The sequence below is a fragment of the Stegostoma tigrinum genome, chromosome 36 (genome assembly GCF_030684315.1).
Source record: "Stegostoma tigrinum isolate sSteTig4 chromosome 36, sSteTig4.hap1, whole genome shotgun sequence".
NCBI classification, from domain to species: Eukaryota; Metazoa; Chordata; class Chondrichthyes; order Orectolobiformes; family Stegostomatidae; genus Stegostoma; species Stegostoma tigrinum.
The window spans coordinates 1615259-1637718 of record NC_081389.1 but is presented as its reverse complement, the minus strand read 5'-3'; the positions used below and the strand labels follow the sequence as shown (position 1 = coordinate 1637718).

Genomic DNA, 22460 nt, shown 5'->3' with positions numbered 1-22460 from the left:
ACAATGGCATGCCTAACTGCCAGACTGGAAAAAACAGTCAGTTCTGCTGGAGTAGGGGAGGGTGAGAGATGACTTGGTGACAGAGAATGTAACAAGCAAAGCTAAAAGAAAGGGAAGGAACAGGCTCACAACATGAAGGTATTGAACTCAGTATTGAGTCCAGAATGTTGTAAACTGCCTAGCCTGAAGATGAGATATTGCTCTTCCAGTTTTTGCTGTGATTTGCCAAACATTGCAGCATGCTGAAGACAGACAAGTGGGCATGTGAGAAGGATGCTGGGTTAAAATGACTGGCTACAGATAAGCCAGGGTCATGTTTGCACACAGACTGTGGGTGTTTCTCCAATGTAGAGAAGGCCACATTGGGTGCAACAAATATAGTACACAGGATTGGAGCAGATACAGGTGAAATGTTGCTTCACCTGGAAAGACTGTTAGGGCCCTTGGATAGTGAGCATGTTGGAGGTGAAAGGGCAGGTGTTTGCACCTTTTGCAGTTATATGGGAAGTTGCCATGGGAAGGGGGGAGGTGGTGTTGGTGGTCGAGGAATAGACTAGGGTATCCTGGAGGGAAGGATCCCTGTGAAATGCAGACAGGGAAGTGATGGGAAGATGTGTTTGGTGGTGGCATTCTGCTGGGATTGCCTGAATTGGCAGAGAATGATCCTTTGAATGTGAAGGCTGGTGAAATGAAAAGTGAGAACAAAAGAGGCTCGATCACAGTGTTGTGAGTGATGGGAAGGGGCCTGGGTGGAAGCACTGGTGATAGGTCAGATGCAGTTGAGGGCCCTGTCAACCACAGTGGGTGGGAAACTACAGTATTGGAAGATGCTATAATGGATCTTTGAAGGGAATTTTGGATGAAATCAATCTCATTTGCACTGAGGTTTGGACAATATTCCTACTCGTAGGAGAAAGATCGGAGGAGTGTAGGAACAGGAAGAAATAGGTCACCCAGCCATTCAAGCCTGCTCCGTCATTCAATTGCGTCTAAGTTGATCTGCATCTCAATTCATTAACCGCTTTAGCTCAATAACCATTAATGCCCTTAAAAATGCAAACATCAATATCTCTCATGAGCTCCTCAATTGACCTCCAAAATTCATCATAGTTTAGAGGACAAAAATGTCTTCCAAACTTTGAAAAATCTTTTATTGATTTCCCTCCTGAATAGTCCAGCTCGAAGTTTATGATTAGCATCTCATTCCTTATTCCCTAGTGGAGGAAATATTTTCACCATTCCAATCCTTTTATTGATTTGAACAACTCACTCAGATCATTACTCAGTTCCTAAACTCTTTGAATCAGTAAAAACTGAGTTGAGACAAAAACACAGCTGGAACGAAGTGGACCAGACACATTCAATGTTCTGCTGTGTGACCAATGTGGATTTCTGAGAAGAGGTAAATCAGCTCTCAATTGGGAATTCTGTGTAAAACAGGCATGGAGGGTTTTGGAGAAATATCATTCCCAAATTTAATGATTCAATCTTTCTATTTTGGACATCATTAATTTTCTGTATTCCACTCCCACACGGAATGCAAACCATGTCTTCTTTCTGAATGTTGTTTGTGGGCTTACCTATAGCATATGTACTGCCATGGCTCTTGAGTGCAGCTCTCTATCACTTTCACAAGGGTTGGCAACAAACGCTGACCAGCCAGTGATGCGCCCATCCAGAACAGAGAATATAAAAAGCTGAAATTTCTGACACTATTTTGTGAATTCCTTGCAAACCAGCCATTGATTTTCTTAAATTGAAAAGTGGAGTGTATTTTTGGGGCATTGTTTTATAGATCTGTGCTCCCGTATAAAGTACTCCTTGAATTAGTGGAGTTCAAGGATGGACAATGTCAGAGGTCACAGACAGACAGTTACACGGCATGTGAACCTACATTGAAAAGACAATACTCACTAGTTTCGGTTGCACCCTCAGACATGTTATGGCTGCAGTATCTAAAGCTATTGTGTGTCCTATTGCCATATCTGTTCTCAGACAATTTTTATGTTCTTTTCTTCACCCTTGTATATGACAGTCCCCACATTCCTGCATTAAAAACAGCAGTGCCTTCCAAACCTGCTCCTACTGTGCAATGCATAAAAATTGTTACGACCGCGTCAGTGAGTGACGAGGAGTGAGGAGATGTCCTTTCGGAGTAGAGGCAAGGCAGGGATGACAGTTAGCCATCTTGATACTGATTCCCACTTTGGGAAGTCATGAAATAAGGCTCCGTAGGCTGGCCTAAATGCAGCCAGGGAGGGAGTGAGGGGACATGGACACTGGGTGCACTCCCAGCAGCCTCAGCAGCAAATAGACCTCCAATGATTAAGATGGAGGTGAGCTTTGGCTCATATAGAGAACTTGTCCACTCAGAATGGGAATCAGTTTGACTTGCCATTGAGTCATTTGGTCATTTGGAATGTACTGGTGGCTCGAGGGCTAAATATGAATGGTGTAGCATGACTGCGCTTCCCTCAAACTACCAGCATATCCTGGGGTGAGGTGGGTTTCCCCTCATTAAAAAGCATTCAATGCCTGATTAGGCATTAGGACAAGATTAGGCCAAAAGCCACCCTCCCTTCCTCATCTTCTCTCAGAGAATTGTAAGTCTTTGGGACTCTATGCCACAGACAGCTGTGGAGTTGGAATCCTTGTGTATATAGATAGATAAATTTTTGATCATTAGGAGAATCAAGGATTATGGATAAAGTGCAGCAAAGTGCACATGAGGGGTATCAGCTTTCTTAAAAAGGCGATCAGAAGTGTTCACAGTACTCCAGGTGTGGTCTCACCAGCACCTTGTACAATTCAGTAAGACTTCCCTACTCTTATACTCCAAAGCTCTTGAAATAAGGGCTGACATTCCACTAGTCTTCCTGATTACCTGTGTGCTACCCCATTCTGTGTTTCATGTACAGGTTCCCCCAAGTCCCTTTGTGTTCCAGCTTTCTTCCTTATTTTAATTACTTCCTTAATAATTGAGGCCAATACTTTTCCAACAATAGGTGCTTGGTTAATTCATCTAAAATTACCCAGTTTTTGCCTTTTTTCATTTGTAATAAAGGCGTGTCATATTGGCAATGATTCCCTTACTGATTAAAAATTTATTGCAACCTTGAATATACTTAAGTCCACAGGTTCACTGTCCCCTGAGAGAAGAGATTCCTCCTCATCCCTGTCTTAAGTGGGCAACCCTCTATCTGAGATAATGCCCTCTGATCCTAGAGTCTCCGATGAGGGTAGAGAAGAAGGCGGGGAAGGACAAGACAAATCCATTTAGCTCATTGATGATCTTTAGGGAAGGAAACCTGGTGTTCTTACCTTGTCTAGTCCACATGTGACTCTAGTCCTACAGCAATATGGTTGATACTTATCTGCCAGTAAGTGCTGGTCCAACCAGTGACACCCACATCCTGTGAACTAATTTTTAAAACAGTTGATAGTTTGCAAACAGAGTGAGGATCTGAAGTATGTTTGAGTCTTGCGTGTCCTGCATGCTTCAATAATTGAATGTTGAACTGAATCTGGCTCCTGTTTCAGTTTGCACAGTTCCAGTCATTGCTGTTACTTGCCAGGTAGATCTGTCCCTTTGTCACTGTGGTAACCCAATGTGATGACACAATATGCTGCTTGGGGAATTGGAAAAATAGTTAGAGGGTAGAGAGAACCTTAATAATTAAAGGGAGTCAGGTGTAAGAGCTCATCTTGTAACACTAGACATCTTAAATAATCCTGCCCCAAGGTCTAGATTAACTTCTGTTTTCTTAATTGAAGTGCTCAGCCATTGGTTTCACATTTCACTGTACGGAGTTGCATATCATCAGTTAGGTAACACTTGCACCTAAGTGAATTTTCTGAGTTTTTAAAATTATTAGCAGACATCCTTTTGCTCAATTGTATTGTACCGTGACGCATTCAAGTAAAGATTGATGAACATAGAACATAGAACATAGAACATTACAGCACAGTACAGGCCCTTCGGCCCTCGATGTTGTGCCGACCTGTCATACCGATCTGAAGCCCATCTAACCTACACTATTCCATGTACGTCCAATTGCTTATCCAATGATGACTTAAATGTACCTAAAGTTGGCGAATCTACTACCGTTGCAGGCAAAGCGTTCCATTCCCTTACTACTCTCTGAGTAAAGAAACCACCTCTGACATCTGTCCTATATCTTTCACCCCTCAATTTAAAGCTATGCCCCCTCGTGCTCACCGTCACCATCCTAGGAAAAAGGCTCTCCCTATCCACCCTATCTAACCCTCTGATTATTTTATATGTTTCAATTAAGTCACCTCTCAACCTTCTTCTCTCTAATGAAAACAGCCTCAAGTCCCTCAGCCTTTCCTCGTAAGACCTTCCCTCCATACCAGGCAACATTCTAGTAAATCTCCTCTGCACCCTTTCCAAAGCTTCCACATCCTCTTATAATGCGGTGACCAGAACTGTACACAATACTCCAAGTGCGGCCGCACCAGAGTTTTGTACAGCTGCAGCATAACTTCTTGGTTCCGGAACTCGATCCCTCTCTTAATAAAAGCTAAAACACTGTATGCCTTCTTAACAGCCCTGTCAACCTGGGTGGAAACTTTCAAGGATCTGTGTACATGGACACCGAGATCTCTCTGCTCATCTACACTGCTAAGAATCTTACCATTAGCCCATTGATGAATGTTGAACAGGCTGGCATTTTTACACTCTGGATTTTTGACACTGTCTCAATAATTTTGACTCAAGATTGATCAGATTTTAGTCCTTATTTGGTTATTGTTAAGTTCTGTCACATGGTTGGTACCTTTAAGGGACATGCTCATGATTCCGTCATGATAACATAGCAGGTGACCTGAGAGTGTAAAGGTCTCTGACTTCATTTTACATAAGGATAACTCAAAATGTGGCACTCTCCTTAAAGCATGCTGTTCTTTATAACTGCTCATCTTAACGCTAGCCTGTGAATGTAATGTTTAGATATCTTAGTTTGCTGTAATCAAAGTCTGTTGGACTCTCAATACCTTGATATTCACACCCAGGGTCTAATGTAATGAGGGGGAGTAATTGCTGCATTAGGTAAAATAACCAGCCAGAAGCAAACTCACACCAATTATAATAATCTTCCAACTGATTTATTATTATTTTATCAATTATTTTGTATTAGAATTAGATAGTTCTGAATGGTCTAACAGTGATAAGAAGGGAAGAAAGGTCCAGAAATTAATTCATGATTTCAGTCACTGAAAAGCCACCTAACTTCACAATATAGCATCTGGAAATAATGAGCTCCAAATGGGCAATGGCCAAAAGGTCAGAGTACAGAATCCACAGGAAGCTTAGGCCTTGACATTATACAAATAAAGGGCTCGACACCGTTTCACTTGACCAGTGGCTCAGTTGGACAGTTCATATGGATCAAATTGGTGGTGGCAGCAAGGAGCGTTTGATTCCTAATTTGGCCTGGGCTGGATTTGGACATTCTTCATTGCCTTGCCCATAGTAATGGTCATGTTGCTGTGGTAAGACCTGCGTTCCAGTAGTGCACTCAAGATAATGCCGTGATATTAAAACCTTGGGTAACTCTGAGAGATTTGTGAGGACTATTGACTGTGCCCAGTCGGAATACCAATCAACCTTGTGTGGTTTTGATAAGGAGGCCTGGGAAACAATGGCATATCACACAAGGCTAATTTAGTGATACGCAGGTTTCCTATTCCACATGCACAGTCTCTGTGAAAGCAGGATAATCTTGTTCCAATGTCTCTTGCTGGTATGTGGCTGAACCATTGAATAAAGAAGAAACCAAATTATCTTTTGTGGCAAAGGCCATTGAGCAAATTGGTAATTTTAACAATCAACCTATTGAAATGTGGGTGACTGAGCTAATATTGATTACTGTGCAATAAATCTGAATCGTTAACAATTGAAGGACAGACCTGCCATTAGGCGCCTGGCTGTGGATGTTGACTGCCGTGTGCAGTCATTCATAAAAGCATGGGCTTCCCCAGTAAAGAGACATTATATTGTGGTTACTCCCTCAGTACAGTTGAACTAAAATTGCTGTTTTCTCTCTTACAGGACTGCACATTTTTTACCCGCAAAGAGATCCTTCGGTGAGTGGTAACCTGACTGGGCTGTTGTGGGTTTGTGGCTCTCCTGTGTATTGAGATTCTTATATTCCCAATCTGATAGCCAATAAGCTTTAACAGGTCTGTATGTTTGCCAGATTGACAGGCAGCCAAATTGATAAGGCTAATTGCTGCCCTCTCAGTTTGTCTATATTTCAGAAGCAGATTTGTTCACGAATGCCTTCATTTGAAAGAGAGAGCCTATAGTTAGGACTTTAGAATGTTGCTGCTCTATAGTCAACTTTGTCAACTTTGAAGTGTGGTCCGTCTTCTAAAGCAGCAGCCAAACTGTACACAATTAGCTTCTATAAACAGGTACAGAATTTTGCACCAACTAATCAGAGTCTTTAATATCACATTGGGAATAAAAAAACCCCACCTTCTCTTCCAGCAAACAGCGGGATCTGAAAAGTCAGATGCTGGTGGTGGGAGGTGTGGAGGCAGTGAGGTTGTTTAGTTTAACACAAAGTCTGGATACAGCGCCCTTGAAAATGCAGTACTCCCTCTGAAGTGGGACCTACATACCAAACAGCTGGCTCAATGGCAAGAGTACAATATATTGGAGACATATATGTATATCTACATTCTGTCAAATTTAATGGTCTGTCTGCTCCAAGTGATTTACAGTTCCCATTTTAATCTCTGGTGATTTGTATTTGAGTGCCCTCACTGGGTGAGATTAGCCTTTTAACCGCAAGTCTGTGTGTAGATGGTAGTCTGAGTTAAATTCAGTTTGCACCACAGACTAGAATTACTACCACCAACCTTTTTAAAAGTAGGAGACTCCAAGGTCTGCTTGGTCTAGTGTAGGAGAGGAAAGCACTTCCTGCTGTAACTCAAAGAGTGTCTGATCCCAATGGGCTTTAATAAGATCTAGTTTATTACATGTTAGTTACCAGCAGCAGACATTGTAACAGAAACTTCAAAGAAGTTTAAGATCTTAAGCTGTTCTGCCCACAAATCCAGATGATATCATCATGCAGGTAGCTCTTATAATATTTTCCAATATTAACTCTTCTTTATACTTTCAGACTCCTATCCAACATCTCCACTCAAGCTTTGCCCCATTATCCTTGGTTTTAACCCTTTCCTATTGCCAGCCTTATATAATTACCCTTTACCCTTTATCTGTGCATCTAAAAAGACTTAAGAATCAAAAATCTTTAAAGAAGTGGACCTCTTTTCCAAACCTATACACTTTCATGAGTGGAATTTCACTGTGCATTTAGTGCATAGCAATGTTTTCAATATTTTACACAAATTTATATTACACCTCCACTGCACAGCGCACTAACTAGCACACTGCATATTGCCCTTTCCAGTATTACCCATCAATTAGAAAAGAGGAGATCAATTATTCGCTCAGATCTCCACCCTTTCTGATTTTGAAAATGAAAGAAATGCTTCACTAAAGCAGAGAAGAGCCAAATAAATTGGTGCAAAGTGATGTTCTGTCCGATCAGTGGGATTGCTGGCTATTCAAACCAGGCTCTGATAGGTAATTGAAGCAGCTCTTCAGTTGGAGTCTGAAACAGGTTGAAGAGACAGTCCCAACTGGTGTAGGTGTATCGAAACACTGATCATATACTTTGAAGTATACCCTGTACATAGAGTGAAGGAGGAGGCCACTTCTGGTGCCAAGGTTGGTCCAGTCTCTATCTCAGGAGAAATCACTCCCTGATCCTCTGGAGCGTCCCTATGTGGAAATCAAAAACTAAATACCCAAATCTCACAGAATGCAGAAGGAGACAGGAAAGAAGACAAAGCACTGATGGTTAGAAGGTGAGGCTCGCAGACAGCCTGGTGATATGGGCCCTTCCAAGGTAATCCCAATGATCTGTTGCATTGAAAATGATAGATTCTGTGGGAAACTTCAAGTTGCGTTCAGCCTCCCACTGAAATGTTTGCCAAATTTTATTCTCTATTTTCCTGTTTGTCCATATGATGTTGGTTCTTACTGGGGTTTCATTCAACTTTCCAGCTTGCCCATTCCCTCCTCTGTATGTAGGCATTGTATCCAATAACTCCACAACTTTTCCCATCTCTTCATGTTGTTTTGCTGAAGGTGGTAGCTGGAAAATCCCCTGTTAGATTTGATGTCTGAATATTCACAAAATATTTTGTAGTGATTGTAATGAGGTCTGCCAGGTGGACCTCAAAGCATATGAGTTCCCTGATTGGGTCTGTTAATTTGGCCCAATCAGGGAACCCTGACTGACAGATAAAAACAGAAGTGTCAGACATACTGTTCAATCATAGTGTTGGATCAGTGTCAAGGACTATCCATATGTAAATAAAGGGTGCCGTGGTGCTGGGATATCAACCTCTGTGGAGTTATTTGAGTAGCAAAGATAGTATAGCACGTCCTGAGGAAACTTGCTTGCAACACTGAGGTAGCATGGTGGCTCAGTGGTTAGTGCTGCTGCCTGACAGTGTTAGGGACCTGAGTTCAGTTTCAGCCTTGAGTGACTGTCTGTGTGGAGTTTCTACATTCTCCCGTGTCTCTGTGGGTTTCCTCTGGGTGCTCTGGTTTTGTTCCATAGTCCAAAGATGTGCAGGTTAGGTGGCTTGACCATCCTAAATTGCCCATGGTGTTCAAGGATGTGTGGAGTAGATGGGTTATAGGGAGATGGGTCTGGGTGGGATGCTCTGATGGTTGCTGTGGACTTGTTGGGGCGAAAGGCTTGTTTCCACACTGTAGGGATTGTATGATCACTTGCCTTTGAGTTGGAGTAAGCATTGCTTGCATCACACCATTGTTTGGAAAGCTTGACTCATTTGACCCTGCTGTTGAAGATACTGGCCTGTGTGGAGTTATTTCATATTTAGTCATAAACTATTTAGTTGGTTACTATTTTGTAATCCTGAAACCTCTCTTTCTCACAAGCTCACAGCCACAGCCACATCCAGATCTATATGACATTTGGAGGGTATTTAACATTTATCTGAGAGGACAGACAGTGTGTCTTCTCTGAAAGTTGTCATCTCTAACAATGCAGTACTCCCTCTGGACTACATAGAGTCATGGTCAGCATAGAAAAAGGCCCTTCTGCGCATCATGTCCCTGCTGGTCAAAAGCAACCACCTAACTATTCTAATCCCATTTTCAACCACTTGACCCACCAGTTAGAAAAAAGTGAATTAAGTACACACTCAGATCTTTGTCGTTTCTAATTTTGCAAATTAAAGAAATGCTTCCTTAAAGCTTTGTGTGCCCAACTAAGTACTTCTTAATAGAAAGGAGGGCCTGTGCCTCTACAACTGTTATAGGCAGTGAGTTCCTGATTCCCAACACTCTCTGGGTGAAGAAGATTTTCCTCACATCCCTTCTACACCTTCTGACCCTTACCTTAAATATTTGTCCTCAGTCATTGATCCGTCCATCATGGGGAAAAGTTTCTTCCTGTCTGCCTGTCCATGCTCCTCATAATTTTGTACATCTCAATCATGTCCCTTCTCAATCTCCTTTATACCCTAAGGAAAATAACCCCACTCTGACCATCTCTCTTCACGACTGAAAACCTCCGGCCCAGGAAACATCCTGGTAAATCTCCACTGCACCCTCTCCAGTGTCATCACATCCCTCCCATAATGTGTACCTCAGATCTGCACACCATATTCTATCTGTGGCTGAAATGAATGATTTATGCAGTTCCAGTGTGATCTCCCTCTTCTTAAACTCAACGCCTCTACTAATAAAGGCAAGTATCCATGATGCCTTTTAACCACTTCATCCACCTGTACCTCAACAGACCAGTGTACAAGGACACGAAGGTCCCTCTGATGCTTGGTGCTTCTCAGGACCTTGTTGTCCATCATGTATTCCTCTACCTGTTTGTCCTGTCAAAGTGCATTATCTCAAATTTATCTGAATTAAATTCCATTTGCTACTGTCTGACCAGCCCATCTATATCCTCTAGTATTCTAAGATTATCCTCTTCAGCATTTACCACCTCACCAAGTTTTTATCATCTGCAAACTTACTGATCAACCCTCCCATTTTCAAGTATAAATTGTTTTATATAAACCACAAACATCGAGGGCTCCAACACTGATCCCTTTGGGACCTCACTGGTTACAGATTCGCAGGTAGGGGAAAAAAACCTCTCAATCACCATTCTCTGCTTTCTGCCACTCAGCCAATTAAGGACCCAATTTGCCAAATTTCTTTAGATCCCATAGGCTGTTACTTTTACTATCAGTCTCCCATTGGGATCTTAATGAAAAGGGAGTACCTAGCATTTGATACTCAAGCCTGGATAGTGGGACTTAAAGCCACAAGCCGCATTGAGTATGCTTTCTCTGGAACATGCCTAACACCAGCAGACACCATGCTTATTGAATCCAGGCAGTTGTGAATATATTTATTAAGGAATTTATTCAGGTCACGTTTGACAAATCAATTGAGATTTTGTTGAGAGTAATACACTTGATGTGGTCTACAAAGACTTCAGCAAGGCTTTTGATAAGGTCCCTCATGGCAGATTGGTTAAGAAAGTAAGAGCTCAGGGAACCCAGGCAAAGCAATTCATTGGATCCAAAATTGGCTGAGAGGCAGCAAATAGAGGGTGATTGTAAAGAGATGTTTCAGTGACTGGAAGTTTGTTCCCAGTGGGTTCCACAGGCCTCACTGCTGGGTCCCTTGCTTTTTGTGGCGTACATTAATGATTTGGATTTAGGTGTAGATTGTATGGTCAAGAAGTTCACAGATGGTGTGAAAATTGGTCAGTATGATAAATAGTGAGGAAGATAGCTGAAAACTTCAGAAAGTTAACAACTAAATGGTCAGTCAGGCAGAGCAGTGGGAATTGAGTATAACCTAGAAAAGTGTGAGGTTATGCACTTGAGGAGTGCCAACAAGGCAAGAGATTACATTACTATATGGTGGGCCCTAGAAAGTACTGAAGATCAGAGGGACGTTGGTGGCCAGAACTCCCCAAAGATAGCACGGCAGGTAGATAATATGGTTAAGAAGGCATATAGGGTCCTTGGCTTTATTAGCATAGAACAGAGTAGCAGGGAAGGTTGTTCCAGAGCTGCATAAAATGCTGGTCAGGTCTATACTGGAATGCTGTGTAAAGTTCTGGTCACTGCATTGTAGGGAGGATGTGATTGCACCAGAGAAGATGCAGTGGAGATTTAACAGGATACAGCTGGACTGGTGGGTCTGAGCTGTGATGCAAGATTGGACAGGCTGGCATTGTTTCCCTTGGAGCAGTGGAGGTTGAGAGGGACGTCACAGAGATGTATAACATTATGAGGAGGACAGGGTGGAAAGGAAGGTACTTATTCCACTTGTAGGGACGTAAACAACCCGGGGCTATGGATTTAAGGTAAGAAGTAGAAGGCTAAAAGCATATTTGCAGAGAAAATCTTTGAAGCAGAGTGTGGTGAGAGTCAAGGGACTCTCTGCCTGAAAGAATGGATGAGTCAGAAATTCTTAGGACCTTTAAGCAGTATTTTAATATTTACTTATATTGCCATAGCCTCGAGGACTATGGGCCAAGAGCTGAAAAATGGGATTAGGGTACTCAGCTCTTTGTTGGCCAGCATGCACACAATGGACCAAATGGCTCCTTCTGTGATGTAAATGAAAATGAACAAAGGCATCACTATCTCCCCAGATATTTTGGATTTTTCCATCTTAATCTCTAAGAGACAGTCTCAATCAACTGGGTCAGAGGGGTCTGCTGTTTTCAATGCACTGTGTGAAGTTCTCGTCTGTATCCATCCTTTATTGGAGTTACATTTTCAGGCCAGTGAACACCTGTATAATGGCCTTCGTCCAGGCAGAGCCCCACACCTCGTTGAACAGACAGTAAAATACATAAATCTGTTCTATAAAATATTGCACAAAACTTCTGTCTCTCACATTTGGGTCATTTCTGATCCATCCTCATTTTCTCCTTTCAATTTCATTCTTTCCTTCACATTCTCAATTTTTCTTCATTTCCCTGTCTTTTTCTTTTTCCTTCAAAATCTTTCTGTTCCTTTCTTGCCCTTTATCATCTCATTCTGTTTCTCTCTGTGCACTCTTTGTGTCTCTTGTTCCCTTCATCTTCCTCTTTATCTATCTTTCTCTGTCTCGCCTTTCTCTCTCTTACTTTCCCCTCTTTCTCTACCTTTTCATTGACTTCTTTATTTGTCCGTCTTTCTTTTTTCCTTTCCTTCTGTCTCATTTTTTCTTTCTGACTTTCTACAGGACTGGGTATTAGACAGTGACCATTTTCGTGCAAATGAGAGCAGGCTGAGCAGCTATTTTCTGTGCCATGGAACATTGAAAGAACATTTGGATTATTTCTTACACATTCTCAGAATGTCCAAAAACAGCTGATGGAATGCTTTTGGAAGTGTAGTCACTGTAGTAACAATGTGAGAAGCACAGTTGTTGACTTGAGCTGTCTATAAGCAGAAAGGATATAATGATAATCTGGTTTTGAGAATGAGGGATAAACATTATCCAAGATATCATGAAGCTCTCATGCTCTTCTTTGGAATTGTTGTTGGGATCTTTTATAGTCGTAGAGTCATAGAGATGTACAGCTGGGAAAGAGATCCTTCAGACTAAATTGTCCATGCCGACCAGATATCCCAGATAAATCTAGTGGCATTTGCCAGCATTTGGATCATACCCCTTTAGACCCTGCCTGTTTGTATACCCAGACAGATGCCTTTTAAATGTTATAATTGTATCAGCCTCCACCACTTCCTCTGGCAGCTAATTCCATACACGCACCACTCTCTTTGAGAAAAAGTTGCCCCTTAGGTCCCTTCTAAATATTTCCCCTCTCACCTTAAACCTATGCCGTCTGGGTTTGGTCCCTCCCACCACAGGGAAAAGACCCTGGCTATTTACCCTATCCATGTCCCTCCTGAATTAATAAACCTTTGTAAGTTTACCCCTGAGCCTCTGAAGCTCCAGGGAGAATAGCCCCAGCCTCTCCCTATAGCTCAAACTCTCCAACCCTGACAACATTCTTGGAAATCTTTGTTGACCTCTTTCAAGATTCACAACATCCTTTCTGTAGCAAGGAGACTCCAGACAGAGCAACTGGAGTCTGGGTTTAACATCTCAGGATTCTGTGGGTTAAGATTACAACAGTCGAAGCTATCAGACTGAGTAGTGCAATTACAGTGTACAGTCCTGTCTGCATCATTTACATTGTTGCTTATTTGTAACTTTGCCAACAATCACCATAGATCTGTAAATCCTCCCTGCTTGATGTGTGGTCAATGCTAATACTGTCATTATCTGACTCCATATTGGGTTCCCTTTTGCTCCGAAAGAGTTCAGTGGCTTTTTTTATTCTTAGAACATATTTCAAAAGCAAGCAGTGGAATTTCCCTCAATGTCCCAATCAACATGTATCCTCCAAACAACATGACACATAAGCATTGGCTGATCATGATTGCATTGCTGTTTTTGGGAGCTTGCTGTGCGCAAATTGGCTGCCATGTTTCCTACATTATAACAGTGACTACACTTTTTACATTCATTCACAGGATGTGGCTGTTGTTGACTAGGCCTGTATTTGTTGCCCATCCCTAATTGCCTTTGAGAAGATGGTGGTGATCTGCCATCATGACAGCTGTAGTCCACATGGTGTAGGGACACCCACAATGTTGATAGGGAGAGACTTCTAGGAGTTTGACCCCGTGACAAACAGTAATACATTTCTAGTTAAGGATGGCAAGTGGCTGGGAGGGGATCTTGCAGGTGGTGGTTTTTCCATGTTTCTGCCACCTTCATCTTTTGGAGTGGTAGAGGTTATGGGTTTGGAAGGGTCTGTTCAAGGCGAATTGGTGAATTTCGGAGGTGCACCTTGGAGATGGGTACACACTGACACAACTGAGCATTGGTGGTGAAAGGAATGAATATGGTGCCAGTCAAGTAGATTGTTCTGATTTTGGATATATCAAGCTTCTTGAGTGTTGATAGAGCTGAAGCTTTCCAGGCAAATAGGGATTACTCCATCACATTCCTGATTTGTGCCTTGTAGATGTTGGACAGGTTCTAGGGAGTCAGGAGATGAATTAAACACTGCAAGATTTCTAGCATCTGAAGTGCCCTTGCAGCCATTGTATTTATATAGCTAGCCCATTTCAGTTTCTGGTCTTGGTAGCCGCCTAGGTTTGATTGTATGGAATTCAGTGATAGTGATGCCATTGAATGTCAAGCGATCAGGATGGTTATATTTTCTTTTGATGGAGATGGCCATTGCCTGGCACTTGTATGGAATGAATGTTACTTTCACTTCTCAGCCCACACCTGGTGTTCTCCTGGTCTTGTTGCATTTGGATGTGGATTGCTTCAGTATTTGAGGAGTTGCAAATGCTGATGTACATTGTGCAATCATCAGTGAACATCCCCACTTCTGACCCTAGCTTGGAGGATGGTCAGTGATGAAGCAGCTGAAGATGGTTGGCCCAACATACTATCCTGAGAGACTCCTGCAGAGGCGTCCTAGAACTGAGAGACTGATCTCCAGCGACTATAACATTTGTGCCAGGTTTGACTTCAACCAACGGAGAGTTTCCTCTGCTTCACATTGAAGTCATTGGCTGCCAAGAGACATCCTATGAAAATCTTTTCATTGTGTCAATTGTGTCATTGTAATGAAGGTGGGATCAGATCAGAAAAAGACTTCCTAAGTCTTTCGAATCTTGATTTATTGTGGTTAAACATTGTGAAACAGAATTCTAGTCTGACTACCTTATGGAATGATAGACTTTATAATTCTTTGGCAAATGTTGGGAGTAATTAGCTACAGAGCTGCTCCAGACAGTCCTTAGCATGAGAAATCCAATATGTCCACTCATGGCTTGATTGTTGGTGGAATCAGACAAAGATTATTCTGCTTGAAAATTTCAGTCTCTCTCTCTGACACTGTCAGATGAAACATAAATGAGTTATATACTCTGTTAATGCTAACAGCAACCAGCAAAATCAAGAGTTCGCAAAATAACACTTGGAAAATTGCAGAATTGTAGCATCACTGAAGAAGGCCATTCAGTCTATTGTGGCTGTGCTAGATCTCTGAATGAGGGGTTCACCTCCTGCCATTCTTCCCATTACCCAGCAATACCTTCCTTTACAAATAACCACCACAGTCTTGAGCAGTGCATTCTGACCTAACTGCTCACTGCATGGAAAAAATTGTCCTCCTCTCATGTTTGCACAAATATGATTTAAAAGTGGTATATTTAACAAGAGATATTCACTAAATATCAACATGAATAGAAAATCTCTTGCCTTGTAATATATTTGTTGTGTTTAAACTATAGATGGCATATATCATATAGATGGCTTTTTGTAGTTCTGACTCATGCTGGCAATGGTTACAATTTGCTGGATATTGCTGGAAACTAAGTGACACAAATAGTACACACAATTATTAATGTGCAAATTGACCAGTGACTGATAGCAAAAAAGACATCTATTATGAATGGCGAATCTTAAAAATGTAATGGTAAAGTTATTGCTTTATACAAACATTTCACATTTAGCCTATTTATGTAAAGCCTGTTTGTTATTCTTAATAGATTTTGACATTAATTGCCCTTTAAATGTGCCACTCTCATTATCAATAGTCTAAGTATTCTTTTAACACCATGATAATGGTGAACTTATCAACCTATCTGGTTCAGAAAGGAAACTGGATTCTCTTCTTTAGGTAGTGAAATGTTCCATATTTTAAAAATCACATTTTAAATCTTTTTAAAAACATTTCCAAATGGTTTCTTTTTTTTCTAACTCTGAGTCCAATCATTTCTTTATACTTTTCAGGTTTCTTTCTCTGCTGGTCTGGGACTAATTGTATCTATTTTCTTCTGTAATTGTACCTAATTCATTCTAAAAGCCATGGATTAAATCTTTGCATATATAGTGTTTATTTCCTACTTGACAACAGTGACTAAATTTCTAAAATGATTGATTGGCTGTACAGCACTTTGGTACTTTGTGAAGTGGTGGAAATTGCTTTATAAATGCAGGTTATTTCTAGCTTTTCCTTCAGTTCTGACAATCAGATCAACTGTGAGAACTAATTGGTTAAAGTGACTATTGTGAAACCTCTACCCAACTCTGAGCAAATCAACTGCATTCAGTCTGTGTATTTTATTCTTTCATGGAATGTAAGTGCCATTGCAACACCAGCATTAATTACTGCAGAAAGGCCACCTTCTTCCAAAAAGGCCATCCCCTATTCCCAATTCCTTTGCTCCTGCCGCATCTGCTCCCGAGATCACAGAGGTCCTCATTTCTCAAGGACCGCAACTTGCCCTCCACAGTGGTCGAAAACGCCTTCGACCGCATCTCTCGCATTTCCTGCAACTGATTCCTCACATCTCCTCCCCGCAATAACAGCCAAAACAGAATCCCCCTCATCCTCACTTACCACCCCACCAACCTCCGAATCCAATGCATCATCCTCCGACACTTCTGCCATCTGCAATCTGACCCCACCACCAAAGACATTTTTCCCTCCCCACCCTTATCTGCTTTCCGGAGGGACCACTCTCTCCATGACTCCCTCATCCTCTCCACACTCCCCATCAGCCCCACCACCCCCGACACTTTTCCCTGCAACTGCAGGAAGTGCTACACCTGCCCCTATACCTCCCCCCCAACCCCCATCCCAAGCCTTAAGAAGATCTTCCACATCAAACAGAGGTTCACCTGCACATCTGCTAATGTGGTATACTGCATCCGCTGTTCCCGTTGTGGCCTCCTTTACATTGGGGAAACCAAGTGGAGGCTTGGGGACCGCTTTGTGGAACACCTCCGCTCAGTTCGCAACAAACAACTGCACCTCCCAGCTGCGAACCATTTCAATTCCCCCTCCCAGTCCTTGGATGACTTGTCCATCCTGGGCCTCCTCAGCGCCGCAACGATGCCACCCAAAGGTTGCAGGAACAACATTTCATATTTTGCTTAGGAATCCTGCAGCCCAATGGTATCAATGTGGACTTCACAAGCTTCAAAATCTCCCCTCCCCCCAGTGCATTCCTAAAACCAGCCCTGCTCGTCCCCACCTCCCCAACCTGTCCTCCCACCTTTCCACTGCTCCCACCTCAAGCCCCACCCCCATCTCCTACCAACTAGCCTCATCCTGCCTCCTTGACCAGTCCGTCCTCCCTGGAATGACATATCCCCTCCCTAACACCCCACCTACACTCATCTTCACTCACTCCAACCCCACCTCTTTGACCTGTCTGTCTCCTCTCCACCGATCTTCTCTTTTATCTATCTTCTATCTGCCTCCCCCTCTCTCCCTATTTATTTCAGAATCCCTTTCCCCTCCCTCATTTCTGAAGAAGGGTCAAGACCGAAAACGTCAGCTTTCCTGCTCCTCTGATGCTGCTTGGCCTGCTGTGTTCATCCAGCTTCACACTGTGTTATCTCAGATTCTCCAGCATCGGCAATTCCTACTATCTCTGCAGCATTTGTTACAAGTTCAGTTTCCCTTAAGAAATTTCCAACGAGGCCTAACCTACTTTTCTCTATTTTCTGGCTACCTTGATTGCTGTATTATAGACTACTCTAAGTGTGAGGCCTGGTTCCTTCCCATCTCTAGAGTATGCCAATCAGCCAGGGACCTTGTGACTAGCAGTCATTAGGGGTCACAGACTACTGTACTGGGTGCAGTTACATGTAACTACAGGTACAGAACTTCTGGAGTCATTCTGTCTGATGATCAAACCTATGTTAGATTTTCAAATAAACTGAACCTACGTCATTTACTTGAACACTATGTGAGTGATAACTTTGTGTTAGGAAAACAGAACAGGAGCACAACAATATCAAAGTTTTTCTTCCCCAGTTAATGAGCCCCAACACTTTGAATAACCTTGAAAACAGTTATTAGGATTTCCTAGATTTGAATCACTCCCAGCTACATTCAAAGTAAATGTTGGTCAGAGGATCAATTTTGCAGCATCACACTCAATATTCTTTCTGGTTTGGTGTCATTGGCCACTTACCTAAATGACCCCATGATCTGGAGCGCACCCTTTTTATTTATGTTAGTTAAAATGATACTAGAAAGATGATAAGTTTCTCTTTTATCACAGATGGAATTAAATTTCCACTGCAGTCTGTACAGTGGGTTGGTTTTTAACTTGCTTTTTAAAATATTTTTCCTTTTAAAAATAGGCAATGGTGTGTTTCTCTAAACCCTGTTGTGAAATTCGATTTAGGAATAGACTCATAGTAAATTCTATAAGGTTAAAACAAAAAAGAGTTTATTGCAGCTTTCGGAACCTATTGGGAACAGCTCACAGCGTACATTCACACACTCATGCATTGAAGAAAGAAAGAGAAAAGAAAGGATCAAAATGTTGCAAATTACTTAAAAATAAAATATATCAGAATTAATCATATGATTTAAGAGTCCAATCAATCAATGTCCAGGCTTTCATGTGAAATTTTATCAGGTATATTTTGCAAGAACAGAAATGTCCATTTAAGGTATGAGCTCCTTGATTTGGCCCAGGGATTGTTATATAAGGTAATGGTCCTGAAAGAGTTAATGCTGAAGCTGCATCAAGTTCTACTTGAGCTGATGATGTCATACAGCCTTTGGGTGGTGAATCAGCAGTTTAACATGAAGTCCTTTGGGAGATAAACATGTCATCTCCGGCTCTTTGTACTTTTTGAAATTACATGTAACTAGTCAATGTAACTTGTATTTATTGCTATCATGCAATTACTGCTATTTTGTTGTTAAGACAAATGCCTCTTCACGTTAAGATTAAATCATCATTTATTTTAAATTCATTTATGGGACATGCGCCCCACTGGCTTGGCCAGAATTTTTCTGATCCGTAATTGCCCAGAGGACAGTGAATGTTACTGCATTGCTGTGGATCTGGAGTCACATGTTGGCCAGACCAGGTAAGGGTGGCTGATTTCCTTCCCTAAAGTGCATCAATGAACTAGAAGGCCTTTAACAATTGACATTGGTTACTTGGTTTTTCAATAGGCTAGCTTTTCTACTACTGCTAACAAAACAAGCCCTCAGATTTGGAGGAGAATTGAAGGCTTTTGCGGAACAGTGGTAATACCCCTATCTCTGAACTAGGAGACCCAGATTCAAGTCCCATCTGTGCCAGAGGTGTGCAGTAACATGTTTAGCGAGGTTATTTTAAAAAAATAATATCTAGTGTACACCTCTGTGGCACAGTTGGTCAGAGTATTCAGCTGTTAACCGAAGGGTTGGATCTGTGAGCTTTTTTTTTCATTTGTGGGATGTCGGTGTTGTTTGCTGGCCAGCATTTATTGCCCATCCCTAGCTACCCCCTGAGAAGGTGGTGGTGAGCTGCTCTCTTGAACCGCTGCAGTCCACTTGCTGTGGGCTGACCCAAAATGACTTCGGTGAGGGAATTCCAGAAGCTGATCCAGGAGCAATGATTTATTGTTTCCTCCTCACAAGCTCTTTCCTGGACACACTCCCTGCGGAAGTAGTGGCTGTTATAAGGGTGTTGCTGCCCGGGAATAAGTTCCTGTTTCAGTATATGTTCTGTTGGCTGGCAGAGGAGAGGGCTTGGGATGCTGGCCTCTCCAGAGATGGAGATGTGTTGGATGGTGAAAGAGTGGACTGGATAATGCCAGAGCAGTTGGCCAAGATGGTATTGGCCAATGCCCAATATGAAGCCTGAGTCATTGTGAGCCTCACGACTGAAGCTCTTGGCTGTGCTACTGCTCAAGAATTAATTGGTTTATACCTGCATTAGGCTCAGACGATCTGAACCCCGCTGTGCATCCAGAACTCAACATTGGCCTTGTGAAGAGATAATGGGAACTGCAGATGCTGGAGATTCCAAGATAATAAAATGTGAGGCTGGATGAACTCAGCAGGCCAAGCATCATCTCAGGAGCACAAAAGCTGACGTTTCGGGCCTAGACCCTTCATCATCCTCTGATGAAGGGTGGCCGAAACGTCAGCTTTTGTGCTCCTGAGATGCTGATTGGCCTTGTGCAATTGCCTATACCCTGGGATGCAATGCCCACAATCTGATCTACGTCAGGGAAATTACCCCCACGCTATTCAAAATGGTGCGGAAGCATTTCCTATATGGTGTAGTTGCTGCCGCACTCTCCACGTGCTCATCTTTGCCTCTCAGATACAATTGGAAGAGATCCCAATGGAGGGGACTCCTCTGCAAAGGGGTCCTTTCCTTTTCCACTAGGGATCTGCAGCAGCAGTCTCCCATGCAATTACGTACTTAGGAAGTACTCCAGGTGCCAGGCCACATGTAGTTTGTGTGGCCAGGGAGAGACAGGTTTCCACATTTATGCTTTATGCTTTCATTTACAGTCCCTCTTCAGTTTTTTAAAGGGGCTGTGATGTCACTGTAACGAGGTCAGCCAGCTGGATCTCATTGAATATGAATTCCCTGATTGGCCTGGATTAATAATCCCAATCAGAGAGCCCTGGCTGACAAATAAAAAGAGGAATGTCAGTGCTTCTGACTCTCAGAGTGCTGACTCAGACTCAATAAAAGGTGACTTTGTGATGAGATACTGACCTCTGTGGAGTTATTTCACTGATGAAGAGAGTAAAGCAGGTTCCTGAAGAAACTTGCTTGTAATAGCCTTCTTTGAGTTGGGATGAGCATTTCAGATATCATCAGGTCTGTGAAGAAAAAATAAATCAGAGTTAACATTTCAGGTCCAGTGACCCTTCCTCAAACAGATGAGTCACTGGACCTGAAAAGTTAATTCTGATTTTTTTTATCTTCACAGCTGCTGTCAGACCTACTTAGTACTTCCAGCAACTTCTCTTTTTGTTTCTGATCTACAGTATCTGCAGTTGTTTTGGATTTTATTTCTGGTATCATGCCATTATTTGGTAAGCTTGATTCATTTGAGCCTGCCATCAAACCCTGGGTTAGTGTGTGGGGGGGAAATATGGGTTATTTTCTCTGGGAAAGTGATATTGGAGCAGATGAATAGCAAAGAGTAATTTTCCTGGCAGCTGTGGACCTGCAGCTTTTCTGGTTATTTGGACCCTAACTTTACCTGAGGCACCGGACGCTTAAAACCTTTTCAAGAGTTGTCAGATTCAGTTAAAGATTATTATAACTGAAGCCAGCTCTAATTCTAAGATGCTATCATTTTACTCAGCAATTTGAGAACCAAGGGAATCTGTGTTGGGATCTTTGGCTAGGTTAAGATGAATAGAAGAGACATGTGACTTTTGGTTCATCCCTTAATGAGATATGATCTTATGGTCTTAAGGCATAGGAGTGGAAGTAAGGCCATTCAGCCTATCGAGTCCATTCCGCCATTTAATCATGGCTGATAGGCATTTCAACTCCACTTACCCGCACTCTCCTAAGATACTGCAAGACTGTTTGGAATGTGAGATTAACGATGGAACCATGCAGAAGTGCCTATTGACAGGTGCTGCAACTGTCTTTATCATTGGAAAATGCAGCAAGTGGACCATGTGCATTGCAAGGTATTCTGATGGAAGTGAGCAGCCTTGCCAGTCTGGGCTTGGAGTACACTACTTGAGTGCAGGCAATAACTAGCCTCTCTCAGGAGGTGTCCTGATCGGTGGAACTCAAGGTTGGCCCACGGCAAAACCCCAAAACAAGGATAAGCCTTGGGAAAATGGTTAAAATTTTCTTCACGATCTAGCCAGTAAGCCATTTGCAGTCGCTATGTGGACTTGAGACAGTAAAAGAGTTCTCCTAGACCTAAATTCTATAAGAGAGCTCATAGGTCAGTGCATATCCTGGAAGTCTAGGTTGGAACAGCTAAGTTGCTTAGCAACATTAAAATCAGGATCAATTAAACTAAACTGAAAAGAAAAAAATGCTGGAGATCACAACAGGTCAGGTAAGCCAACATTACAGATCCAGATGACACTTCTTTCAGTGCTGATGAAGAGTCATCCAGACCCAAAACTTTAGCTTGCTTCCTCTCCATGGATGCTGTCTGACCCACTGTGACCGCCAGCATTTTTTTTTTGATTTAGTTTAGTTTCCAGCATCTGTAGTAATTTGTTCCTCGATTCAAATAAATGTTTGATTAAATGGCCATCTGGTTCTACTGGAAGTTAATACCAATGTGGCCGTATCGGTGATCGCAGAACCAGCTTTTAAACAACATTTTATTCTCAACTATAGTCTTAACAGGCCATGGGGCTGCTGTCTCATTAAGAAGCAATTGGTGGTGCTTTAACCTGAGGGTCACGACACCTTAGGTAAGAGGAGAGTATGAAAAGGATCGACCTTCATTACAACCTCAGGAATGGAATCCACACTGTTGGCATCACTCTGCATTGCAAACCAGCTGTCCAACCAACTGAACTAACCAACTCCTAAGA

General features: G+C 42.3%; 1 protein-coding gene across 1 annotated transcript in view; it reads left to right on the top strand.

Moving 5' to 3' along the window:
- The window catches only part of cib2 (calcium and integrin binding family member 2), a 147649-nt gene that overhangs the window by 17452 nt on the left and 107737 nt on the right, over positions 1–22460 (top strand). The window contains exon 2 of the mRNA XM_048520771.1: positions 6074–6108. Coding sequence (XP_048376728.1) covers positions 6074–6108 — 35 coding nt within the window. The remainder of the gene's footprint in view (positions 1–6073; positions 6109–22460) is intronic.